Source organism: Talpa occidentalis, unplaced genomic scaffold, assembly GCF_014898055.3.
Source record: "Talpa occidentalis isolate TD23 unplaced genomic scaffold, MPIMG_talOcc4v2.1 talOcc4.8, whole genome shotgun sequence".
Taxonomy (NCBI): Eukaryota; Metazoa; Chordata; class Mammalia; order Eulipotyphla; family Talpidae; genus Talpa; species Talpa occidentalis.
This window is the reverse complement of record NW_023605194.1, coordinates 9,287,253-9,299,397: the sequence shown is the minus strand read 5'-3', so window position 1 is coordinate 9,299,397 and position 12,145 is coordinate 9,287,253. Positions and strand designations below refer to the sequence as shown.

The 12,145-nt window shown below is 48.0% G+C and overlaps 1 protein-coding gene across 1 annotated transcript; it reads left to right on the top strand.

The window, feature by feature from the left end:
• Positions 1-469: 469 nt before the first annotated feature.
• LOC119234164 (inactive pancreatic lipase-related protein 1) lies at positions 470-10,500 on the top strand. The gene is made up of 13 exons (XM_054690089.1): positions 470-480; positions 611-659; positions 1,099-1,253; positions 1,944-2,069; positions 3,067-3,201; positions 4,458-4,566; positions 4,832-4,951; positions 5,045-5,164; positions 6,261-6,379; positions 7,239-7,368; positions 9,443-9,551; positions 10,093-10,260; positions 10,389-10,500. The coding sequence occupies exons 2-13, from the start codon at positions 611-613 to the stop codon at positions 10,450-10,452; spliced, it is 1,404 nt and encodes a 467-aa protein (XP_054546064.1). The 5' UTR covers positions 470-480; the 3' UTR covers positions 10,453-10,500.
• Positions 10,501-12,145: the final 1,645 nt, after the last annotated feature.

Here is a 12,145-nt window from a genome sequence, read left to right as displayed (position 1 = left end):
GGAAAGGGAGGGAGAGACTTCCCTGAACTCTCAGTTATTTGGGGGGAGGGCATTTCCACCTATTCTGAGTGAGAAGAATTACCCCCCATTATTACAGTTTGCTGCTGTGCCTTTGTGGGGCTTATAAAACTACTTGGTGATGACAAAGAAAATTGGAAAGTGGAGTCATTTAGCTCCTAATTACACAGACAGGTACATAGGTGCAAAGTTAGAGACTTTTCACCTCCTTTCAATCAAGCATTCTTCCATCTTCCCTGACCTGTGGGAAGGTCGACCACCATTACACCATTATTAATCTTCGTGTGTGTGTGTGTGTGTGTGTGTGTGTATTTGTGCAGATTAAGCCTGAGTGCACACAGCTTGTTCTGTTATCATTTGCCGTTTCCTTGAAGCAGCGTCCAAACGATAAGGCTGGAGTATAAAAAAAAACAGCCTGGGTACTTGATCCAGAGGGAAGCGATGTCTGGAACATCCCACAGGGTAAGTCACCTTTGCCATTTCCCCAGCAGCTATGAAGGAGAAGCCAGGCAGAGAGCCTCAACTTCCCGTGAGTCTTTGCTCATGGCTCGGGTTATGCCGGTGAGGCTGAGAATGTCTGAATCTATTGCAGATGCTGGGCATCTGGACCGTTGCGCTTTTCCTGCTGGGAGCAGCCAAAGGTAAGAAGCAGCATGCCCGCTGCTGGGGAAAGGCTTCCATCCAACATTACTCATGCCAGAGAAAGCCTCAGCCCTGGTTCCACCAACTTCCAGGTTCTAGAAAGAGGTGGGAGGGGCTCATGGCCTCTCTGAGAGAAGAGGAGGTTGGAGGGAGACCTGCTTCTGCCCAGAGGCCTGGCTTCATGCCTGGGTGCTCCAGGCCAGACTTCTCTAGGTAAAACATTAAACAGCTATTCAGGTTAATGCAGAGATTTATCAGCTCCCACATCACAGGGTGGATGCTGAGGGTAAGGAGGGTGTGGGCGGGGCAGAGGGAGGTTGTCCACAGTCTCCAGACTGTCCCCAGGCAGGGGAGTGACCAGCCCTGAGCAGCAGTGACCGATGTCCCAGAGCCCAGCCTAGGGAGCTAATTCTGATTGGAATCTTCCTTTCTCTCCAGGAAAGGAAGTTTGCTATGAATCCCTTGGCTGCTTTTCTGACACTGAGCCCTGGGCTGGGACTGCAATCAGGCCCATGAAAGTTCTCCCCTGGAGCCCCGAGAAGATCGGCACCCGCTTTCTGCTCTACACCAACGAGAACCCAAACAACTTTCAAGTGAGACCTCGGTTATTGTAGTCACTGTAACTGGGCGAGGGGCTGTGCCTGAAGAGAGAGAACCCCACCCTGAAGAGCAGGGGTTCCTTATCTATGGGCCCTCCTCCCCCGCCATGTTCTGTCCCATCCCATCCCATCCCTCTAGCTGCCCCCCAAGTCTAGTGAGACCTGGATAGAGTAGGTTTTTAGTAAAATGTTGACTTGAATCAATGCATAGCTCACATTTGTCAGAACCTCTGACTGGCTACATGATTCGGTCTAAGGCAAAGAACTTGCCATCTACCATGATCCCTATGGAAGGTAAGACAGAGAGCCATGGTCTAGCCCCAGCAATGGTAGTGATTCCTGACTTGGGGAGATGGGGCAGGGAAAAGGAGGTCACGGTGGGCTTCCTGGAAGAGGAGGGTTTTGTGTTAACCTTTGAAAGATCAAGGCAGAGAAGGAAAGGGAAAGACAGGCCTGAGTGCTGGGCTGTAAAAACATGGGAGCCGGGCCTCCCCTGGTGGCGCAGCGGTTGAGCGCTGGGTTGCGAGGCTGCCCGCAGCCTCTGCAGCACCAGTTCGATCCCCAGCCACTGGCGAGGGTCCCACAAAAAATAAATAAATAAATAAATAAACACTAATGAATAAATAGCATTAGAAGTAGATAAACTATAAAAAAAAAAATGTGAGCCTTCTGTGTTTGTTCCAGAATATCCAGCCCTCTGATCCATCGACCATTGAGGCTTCAAATTTTCAAACAGACAGAAAGACCCGCTTCATCATCCATGGCTTCATCGACAAGGGAGATGAGAGCTGGCTGGTGGACATGTGCAAGGTAGGCATGCCTCTGAGCCACATGACCAGCTCCACCCGTTGCTGCCTGCTACTATCTCCATCTCTTTATGCAATCCAAAAACGAGCTCAGAAACAGGAAATCTTTATATATTAGATATCTCTGTGCAATTATACGCCTCTCTTTCCCAAAATATGAATTCCCTTCCATATTTCTGAACTCACATCTGTAGCCTGAAGCAGTGGCACTTGCTGCATGAACAAACACTTCCACCATCTCATTTTTGGTTAGATGAAGGCTGTTTTCTCTGCTCCCATTTCCAGTGATGGTGTCTTGTATTCCTATGAATGAGAGGTTATGTCATTGTTGTTCAAATCTTTCCCCCATCCCTGAGAGTCTGGATGTGTTGCAGTGACAACTTATCTGAAATATGGAGGACTAAGATTGACTGGATAATTAAAATGGCAGAGTAAAAAGTGCCTAGATGATATGGATTAATAACACAGTTTCTGTTGGTCAAAGGACAGACAGGAGAACACGCACATGTGCACACACATACACACTCACTCCCTCCCACCTAAAAACTTGGTAAAGCCCAGGAGCCTGGGGTGGAGGCAAGATCAGTCATTGACAGTGATGTTAAGAGTTTGCAAGGACTCCCAATTACATAGGAGTGTCCATAAGGACACTTAGACCCTGGTCACCAGAGATGCAATTCCCACCTCCCCCATCAAACTTATAGAATTTGGTTTAAAAAAAAAAAAAACACAACAACCAACAAAACAAAACTAGAGTGGCCCGCTTTGAACTCATTTAGAAGCTAAAGAATGATATTGATTTGTTGCTCTCACTGCATTTACCCTGAGGAATAACCCCTAATGGACAACAGGATTCCTAACAAAGTCCAGTCAATCTTAGCAGCCCGGGCTAAGAAAAGACAGAAGAGTCAGCAGTGATTGTCAAGAACCATTTCTGAGCTCTGGTGGAATGTGATTTCGTGGGTCCCCCTTATAACACCCTGCTATCTCTCCAACACCAGAACATGTTCACGGTGGAGGAGGTGAACTGCATCTGTGTGGACTGGAAGAAAGGCTCCCAGACCACCTACTCGCAGGCCGCCAACAATGTGCGGGTGGTGGGTGCCCAGGTGGCCCAGATGCTCAGCGTGCTCTCGGTGAGTGGCCGGCAGAGGAGACCCACAGCACCCCCTGGCCTCTGCTGTGTAACATGCGAGTGGGAGTTACATATGTAAAGAAGTAATGGGAAAACTTGCTATTTCTCTCAGTCTTCAAAAGCTCTGAAATTTGCCTTAATAATGACATACTAGTGAAAGAAAAGCAGCAGTAGCTAATATGTAAGAGGTAGAGACTTTTATTATCATCTTTAGTTGACAGACTGGCAAACTAAGGCCCAGAAAGTTTAACCAGTTTGCCAAAAAAAAAATTGTGGAATATAGGAATTGTCAAAATCCAAATGGATTCTGTGTGGGGCAAAAGACATCACTGGCAAGAGAACCAAATGGAACCAAAAGGAAGTATGCGTGGTTGGCATGTACCAACTCCCCGGGTCCGAGGATGTGATCCTGTTGATACTGGGAAATTTCTTTTGCCACAATCAATTCAGCCGTTCCTTTCTATCCTGTTCTTTCATTCTAATGAATTCCTTAAGTCATTAGTTCTTTCAATTAAGTCATTAATTCTTCCTGACTATTTTCTGTACCAGCTAAAGGCCCCACTCATATCTGTCTTACAGTTAAAAGAACCATTTGATTCTAGTTACTTCTGCACTAGGGCAGAACTCATAGCCCGTGGTGTTTGTGTTAGAGGCACTTAAGACCAGTGCATTTGGGTCAACATCTCTGAGACCAACATGTGTAAACAGTTGGTAGCTTTATGTCATTAATTTATCTGATATTTTGGGGACACAGTGTCAGGAGCTCTGCTAGAGGCAAAGAGGAAGGTTGAGTTTCCGGGAATTTCCGTGAATGCAGTGACAGTAGAGCATGATCAGGGTTCTGGCGGAGGGGACTACAGCACTTTCTGGGAGCACATGGGGGCCAGCTAGTCCAGATGGGGGGGGGTGATGATTAAGGATGTCTCCCAGGAAAAGACATCTAAGTTTGGAGCTGATGGGTGGGCTGTGTTCCTGTGTACTGGGCAAGTGCGTGGGGGGCGGGGATGGAGACCACAGGAAGAGGGGTCCGAAGTGGACTTAGGTGAGAAAATAGGACATACTTGAGATGATGAAAGTGTAATGAAAGTTTTGGGTAGAGAAAAATCTAGAAAAACAGGTGTCGAGTGAGGAAAGCTCTGAACCTCAGAGTATGGGCTTGAGCATGATGGAAGGTTTTCAGCGGAGGAGTAACACTGCATTTGCCTATTACATAAGACAACTCAGAAATGTCCTGAAAATACCATCTTTCCTCTCCAGACAAACTTTAACTACTCACTTTCCCAAGTCCACATTATCGGCCACAGCCTGGGAGCCCACGTAGCTGGAGAGGCAGGGAGCAGGACTCCAGGCCTGGCCAGAATTACAGGTAAGACCTGAGAGACAGGACCCCAGATTTTATCACCAATGTGTGGGGACATACCCTTCATACCCCAGAATATGATGCTGGAATCCTCATGTAATGCACAACGTTGAAACTCTATGACCCCATATTCCCCCAGGGCCATGTCACTGCACAAATACAGGTTATGGTATCTTTTGTATTGGGCAGTGCTCAGCGTAGGCAACTGTATATCTTGGTCCTGCTGGAACCTACAGATTTATGTTTCAGTAACACTGACTGCCTCTTTTAGGGTTGGACCCTGTAGAAGCAAGTTTCGAGGGTACCCCTGAAGAGGTTCGCCTGGATCCCTCTGATGCTGCCTTTGTTGATGTGATTCACACAGATTCAGCTCCTCTGATCCCATTCATTGGTGAGCCCTGATGCTCTGCCTGCCACCCCATGCTTGTGTTTAACCAGGAGATCCCTGTTTATGTAAAGCTCTTTGTTGTTCTAAACATTTCAGGTTTTGGAACAAACCAACTCATGGGTCATCTTGACTTCTTCCCCAATGGAGGAGAGGCCATGCCTGGATGCAAAAAGAATATCCTGTCACAAATCGTGGACCTTGATGGCATCTGGTCAGGTAAAACCAGAGCAGAGCCCGGGCATCACTACCCTGGAGGGAACAGCACCTTTCCCATAGCAAATCTTAAACATGAAAACACAGTGCTCTTTGAAAATATGCATTGCCCCTTCTGGAATATTTCCAAAGGTCCAGCTCTGTGTCACTTATCATTGCTCAGCTCAACTAGTTTTGCACTTCCTTAAAAGCCTTCTATGGGTGTCTCGAAGCGCCCGAGCCACCTAGAATCACAAAACCCGTTGTTTAAAGTTACAACTCAACAATCCATGGGAAACTCCCTAACAAAGAAAAAAATACCATAAAATTCAACATCCTAGAGCTAACTAAGAGTTATTCTGCCAGTTCTCCCTTGGGAGTCAGTGACACAGTTCCAGCTTATGTTAACTGGCTTCAGTTCTGTAGACAAAATGAGAATGTTCTGGTCACATCCACAGCAAAGCCGTATGCACCTCACAAGTCTCCCTTCTAGGTGGGTTGGGAATGAGAGACAATCACGGGGGGAAGGTGGAAAGGTTAGAGCAGACGCTGTGCTCTCCCAGGTGCTTATTCTTTATCATTGACCAGCACATCTGGAAGAAAGGGCTCCCTTATGAGACAACTCTGACTTAGCATTTACTAAGGTCGAACAGAAATTGGGCAGGTGAAGTTTTCAACCAGCATTAAAATATCCTTGCCCTGGTTTTGTCATGCCTGGGAGATCACGTCACACATGATTGTCTCTTTGAGGTCCTCAAGTAGGTGCCTGGGACGCAGGATGGAGCAAAGTTTAGAGGCAAGGACTCCAGTACCAGACGGCTTTGGGTTCAAATCCCAGCTCTGCCACTTACTCTGCAGTCCATAGTTTCCAACGGATGGTTGGATGCAATGAGGGATGTTATGGGAAGGAAAAGATTTAGAGACAAAACAGAACATTGTTAGGCACACAGAACGCAGCCTCTCTATGTCAGCTGTCATTACTGTGGCTGAGTTGGGGGCTTATCTTACATTTCTGAAAATATAGCACCACTATGTTTTGGAAACATCCCACTTGGGGAGAGAGGCAGCGAAGTTGCTGTGACCCCGGCCACCTGTGCAGATTCCTCATTTGTTTCCCCAGGAACCCGGGACTTCGTGGCTTGCAATCACCTAAGAAGCTACAAGTATTACTCGGAAAGCATCCTCAACCCCGACGGCTTCGCTGCCTTCCCCTGCGCTTCCTACAGGGCCTTTGAGTCTGTAAGCTCGTGTCCTCTGTGGGGCTGTTGAGTCCCAAGATGGGACAGCTGTCCTGCCTCACTTGGCATTTGCAGCTACCCTTTCACCAGTTTCTGACCTCTCCTTACTCATTTTGCATTGAGTGGACGTCACGGTCCCATGGAGCAGAGGGGGAAAACTGTAGGCTAAAATTCCAGATGCTGGAGAGAAGGACTCTGGGAAGTCAGGGAGGAACAGCGTATTCAATGATCTAGAAAGTCTTCCTACAGGGAACCGTGTTTGATTTGGGCTGCAAAAATCAGAGTTTAGAAGAACGATAAGGGTGTATTTTTCTGACAAGTGTAGAGCAAGAACATAAGAATGTGGGAGAGAATTTGCATGCCAGGGAGGAGAACAGGTGGATTCTGGGGTTCTTGTACACTAGCCTGGGAGTTCAGGAGGAAACTGTACATGGGGCCAGGCCTTTTCTGACTCATCCGAGCCAGTGGTACATCTCTCCCCAACCCCACATTCAGCCATATCATGTTGGCAGCCTGAAATTGGCCACCATCAGAGCATTTATGCCATGGAGACTGGTAAGCACTACAACCAAGGCTTTTTGTTCCAGAGTGAGCTGTTAATCTTTACCAGCACATCAGTCAATGGAAGGTGTAATTGATCGTAACCTGAGGTCTAGGCATAAGTATTTTCCTAAAGCTCCCTCAAGTAATTCTAAGGTGATGTGTGTCAGACTGGGGAAGCCAGTCCTGGGTGAAGATAGTGTAGCAATCATCTATTCCAATCCCCTTCCTGTCACAATGGAGAAACTTTGCTCCCCCAGAGATGTAGATCATAAAAGACAAATTCACACCTTACAGTCTGATTGATCTGTTTTCATTAGGACAAGTGCTTCCCCTGTCCAGATGAAGGGTGCCCCCAGATGGGCCACTATGCTGATAAATTTGCTGGCAAGACAAGCGGGGAGCAGCAGAAATTCTTCCTGAACACAGGAGATTCTAGCAAATTCGCTCGTAAGTGACTCTCCCACCCCAGTAAAGAAAATTGAGTTTCCATTACAAATGAAGGCTTGCCTCTAAACTGAAGTATTGGTGGACTCGTTTTGATTATGTTAGGAAAAGGACACATTTACTCAAACTATTTCATTTGGGATTTAGAAAGCATCTGTTTGTCTTGCATTTTATTTGTATGGCAAGAAACGAGTGAAAGCAGATTTCATCATGAATGGGATAATAGCAATTTATGAGTTTCTATGACCATCTACCCTGAATTTTCACCACTGCATAGTTCATTGTTCTTTTCATTTTTAAAATTGTGTCATATACACCTGTTGTTCTAATTCATGCAACAAACATTTATTTGGTACCAGCTCTTTGCTGGCACAGCCCCGAAAAGAAGCCCAAATCCAATATCCCCATTTTGCCCCTGATGTGTCCCTAGAGTTAGGGGGATCATGCCTCTCTAGTAGGGGTTGGAACCAGGAATCAGGAAGGGGAGCTTTCTTTCAAAATAGGACAGAGAGTGAGACCCAGCATGCTTAAGTCACTTTGTGCCTCTTGACAGTTGTCTGAGATGCTGCACTAAACAAAGAGACTGTGTTATATAAATACAGAAATACATGTCTTTTGCAGTTTTATTTTTTTTGAAGATTTATTTATTTCTGCATACAAGAACTGGAGTACAGTCCAGAGGCATGGGGTGGGGGAGTGAGAGAGGATTCCCCAGAGAGAGTGGGGAGCAGAACAGGCAGGTCCACTGAAATACACTGCTGAGGGGAGCAGCAGGAGAGACAGGAGAGGTCTGCTGCACCATGTGGGTAGCTCCCCAGCTGGGGATTGAACTTGTGCTGCAGTAGCTGCCGACAGCTTCACAGGTTGAGTCTACCCTTGCACTACCAGGGAGGCCCCATTTTGCAGTTTTAAGTCAAGTTTATAGAGATATAATTTAATCCAGCACAATCCACCCTTTCTCCTATATGGTCCTATGAAGTTGTGATAAATGAATAATCACGTGACCATCTCCACAACCAAGATGTAGAACATTCCCATCCCTGTGCACATAACTTCTAAAGACATTGATGAATCAGCCCTCCCCCTGATATGGTGATGCTTGAAACCCTTGTCCATATTTTCAATCAGCAAATTAAACATCCAAAAACCACATATATTCATTCTTCCACCAATATGTCATGGCCCACAGACTGTGCTAGCCACTGGGGATCCAGGATGAGCAAGATACTCCACGAATGATATTTATAACCCTGCAGAGAAGACAGAGACGGAGTGAGCAGCTCCAAGTGTGTGGGCTCCGCAGGTCGCTGTTGTGGCCTTGGAGACAGAGGCCTGGCCCTGTCCAGAGCAGGGGACGGGGAAGCATCTCTGAGGATGTGAGGGGCGAGTCGGAGTTAGGGAAAGGATTGTGGGGGGAGAAGGAAGGGGGCTGTGAATGTGCGTGTGAGTGTGTGTAATTGCACATGTATGTGTGTAAATGTGTATGTGTGAGTGTGGGAGGGTGTGGATGTGAGTGTGTGTGGTTATATGTATATAGGTTTGTGTGCTCATGGGTGCTGGGCTTGTTTGGGTCTAAATCTGGGTGAACGCTGAGGCCTGCCCAGTGCTGGACACTGCCTGGGGCCCTGGACATGCAGAAATAAGTGTCTGCCCTTGTGCTCCTGGACTGCTCTCCTGAGCTAACTCTCAAATGTGGAGACGAGGCCTTGTTCCTTCTCTCTGCACCTCACCTCACTGTCACTGCAGAGCAGGGCTCCGCCAGAACCCTGCAGACAGGAATGTTCTGTGCTGTCCAACAAAGCAGCCGCCAGACCCTGCATGGGCGTGTCAGCTCTTGGAAAGCACCTGGTGAAACTGGGGGCTACCATTTTCATTTGATTTCACTTAGATATTAGTTTAAGGAGCCATATGTGATTAGTGACATGAAGAGGGGAGTCTGCATATTTTCCCCTACAGCCTAGTTTGAGCTGTAGACTCACATGCAGAATCCTTCACATGCCTCCGTGGGCCCAAGCTGCCATCTGGGTCACCCATCTTGTGCATGAATTAACTGAGTTCTTTTCCATCCCCTGTGCAGGCTGGAGATACCGAGTTTCCGTGACTCTGTCTGGAAGAACAGCCACTGGTCAGATCAAAATTGCTTTGTTTGGAAATAAGGGCAACAGTCACCAGTACAACATCTTCAAGTAAATTTCCTGTTTTAGGATCATGTCTTACTTTATATATGCAACCTTCAGATCCATGCTTTTAAATGCTTGTTGTCTCTCTGTCAAAGGGGTTTAAATTATTTAATGCTTCTAATGATTTCTTGTCTCCATTGTAAATCCAGACATTTAGTTCTTTCTCTCTTAATAGATCCGATTTTTAAAAAATAAATCTAGATATCGTGCTTTCTAATGAGCAGAGTAACATATGCTTGTTGTGTTAAACTAAGTGGATCATTTGTTACTATGCAAATAATTCTTCCAGGGAAAAATAATCTGGAAGAATGATATCATTTTCTATAAGAGAGTTTTGAGGGGGGTTTATTTGTGTTTGCAGGGAAAAAATTAAGTAGTTTGAAGCTGCTGATACATAACTGGCTTTTTCCAATTTTTGATCCTTCATTTGAGACTTGATTTGGAAAAGTAATCCCATTCATTTAGAGTAGAAAAGAGTGGCATGGCCTTTCGGTGGTCGTTGGAACTTCTTTCTATGAACACAATGTTTTTATTTCTCTATTTCAAGGGGGATAATCAAACCAGGTTCCACCCACTCCAAAGAGTTTGATGTGGAGCTGGATGTTGGAACAATTGAGAAAGTCAAGTTTCTCTGGAATAACAATGTGGTAAACCCAACCTTCCCCAAAGTGGGTGCCGCCAGAATCACCGTGCAGAAGGGAGAGGAGCGGACAGCGTAAGTACCTGTGCCTGAGGGTGTTTGTGGAAATCTGTGTTGGAAACTCACCCCAGAAACTTGGCTATGGCTCAATGGGAAAAGCTGCTAAGACCCTAACACATACAAGTGTTCCTTCTTCTCCACAGGTACAACTTCTGCAGCGAAGAAACTGTGAGAGAAGATGTTCTTCTCACCCTCACACCCTGTTAAGCCACAGGCACCATGTACTCGCCGAGTTGGCACCAATAAAACCTCCAAATGCACCTATCTCCTCAGTGTCTGTCGCTGATGTCAGCTGGCCTCTGAGGGGACACTTGGGGACTGGACATTTCAAAGACAACCTGCACAGACATTTTTCCCAAGGCCAGAGTCACGGGATGAGGAGGGGGTATAATCTCTGTGTTAAATTCCTAGTCTACCTCACCAATACACACCTGTTTCTCCCCAATGTCCTTGTCCTCATGCCCTTTCTCTCCGCACCTCTGGGGTGAGAGGCAGCAGAAGGAGAGTGGCTGTACAGGGGCCTCACAGAGCCTTGAGCCTCATTCCGCATCTTACAGGGGAGGACGTTGAGGTCCAGAGAGGCAGAAGGAGCTGTTCCAGTGCAGGGTCAGCCCCTGACTGACCCACGGCTCCTCCCTGACTCTGTCATCCCCCTGAGAAAGGCCCCGTGTGGCCTCCTTGTGGTGATGAAACTGCTTCCTGGCCCTCATCAAGGTGTCCCAGCACACGGAGACTGTGGGAGCATGTTTGCAGAGTGAAAACATGCTCCCAGCCCTCCCCGGAGCACCCCTCCCCCCATCCTGAGCCAAGGCTGCCTCAGAGTCCTCTGCCTGTGTGTCCAGGGCTGGGCCTGGTGCTGAGGAAATATGGCTTCTGAGAAGGGGGCCCAGCACAGGACCCTACAAAGAGGGACACTTTCGTCATTCCCTCAGCCAGGGCGCCCAGGAGCCCTCAGACAACCCCTCTCCCTGGGTCCTGCCCACACAGGTGTCCTTCAGAGTGGCCCAGCCTGCCCCATGACAGTCCCCAGGGGCTTTGCTGGACCAGAAAGTTCACCCCTCCCCTGAGTGTCTCCCTCTTGATCACCAGGTCTCACCCTCCACAACCTCTATTTGTAACCATCAGTGGCATAGCAAGCTATACGTGAGCTTCAAACTTGAGTGTGAGCGGATGCCAGCTGCCCCTAGGTGACGCTAGGTGGTGAGGATGGAAGTGGCTGTGATGAAGGCCTCGCTGGCAGGGCAGGGGTGAGCCCTCAGTAACAGTGGTCGTCAGGAGGGGAGGTCCCGTGGGGAGCCGGAGCGGGAGAAAACAGAGCCCCGGCAGAGGCGCTGCTGTCACAGTTCTGTCCAGCACTGACTGTGCACCCTCATCCCGGGCAAGGCAGCACCCTGTACTCCACAATCAGCAGAATGTGGATGTTGCCAACACTACCACACACCAGCTTGGTGCCAGGCACTGGAGGGAAAGGGAAGCAGAGGCTGTAGTCAGTCTTAGAGGCATGCATGATAGGAAGGAGCCCAGCACCTGAATAGGCACAGCCTCTATGGATAAAAAGCAATGGCTGCCCCAGGTGAAAATGGCTGAGACAATGGAGGGAGCAGGACGGAGAAGGCTCCAGAGCCATTGGATCTGGGCCCAGGCTCGTGGGACAATGACCTACTGAAACGGCAGGCTTGGGGGCCAGCTAGGAGGAGGAGGTGCTGCAACTATCCAAGCAAGAAGTGAGAGAACCAAAGGAAGGTGGTGAGTACAAGGGAGGTAAAATGGAGGGGCAGGACTGGTCAGCCATGATGCGAGCCCTTCTCCCTGGGCAGCCTGCCTCCCCTGCTCCCCAGACCAACACTTGGGGGAAATGATTGTAGAACAAGGAGGAAACTGAGAAGAAGGTGAAGCTGAG

What these genes read in the sequence shown, in the direction of transcription:
- LOC119234164 (XM_054690089.1), top strand. Translation starts at nt 611, where the DNA reads ATGCTGGGCATCTGGACCGTTGCGCTTTTCCTGCTGGGAGCAGCCAAA. An exon ending in CCTTGATGGCATCTGGTCAG is followed by an intron (nt 5,165 to 6,260) that starts GTAAAACCAGAG and finishes TTGTTTCCCCAG; the next exon opens with GAACCCGGGACTTCGTGGCT. An exon ending in CCTACAGGGCCTTTGAGTCT is followed by an intron (nt 6,380 to 7,238) that starts GTAAGCTCGTGT and finishes TGTTTTCATTAG; the next exon opens with GACAAGTGCTTCCCCTGTCC.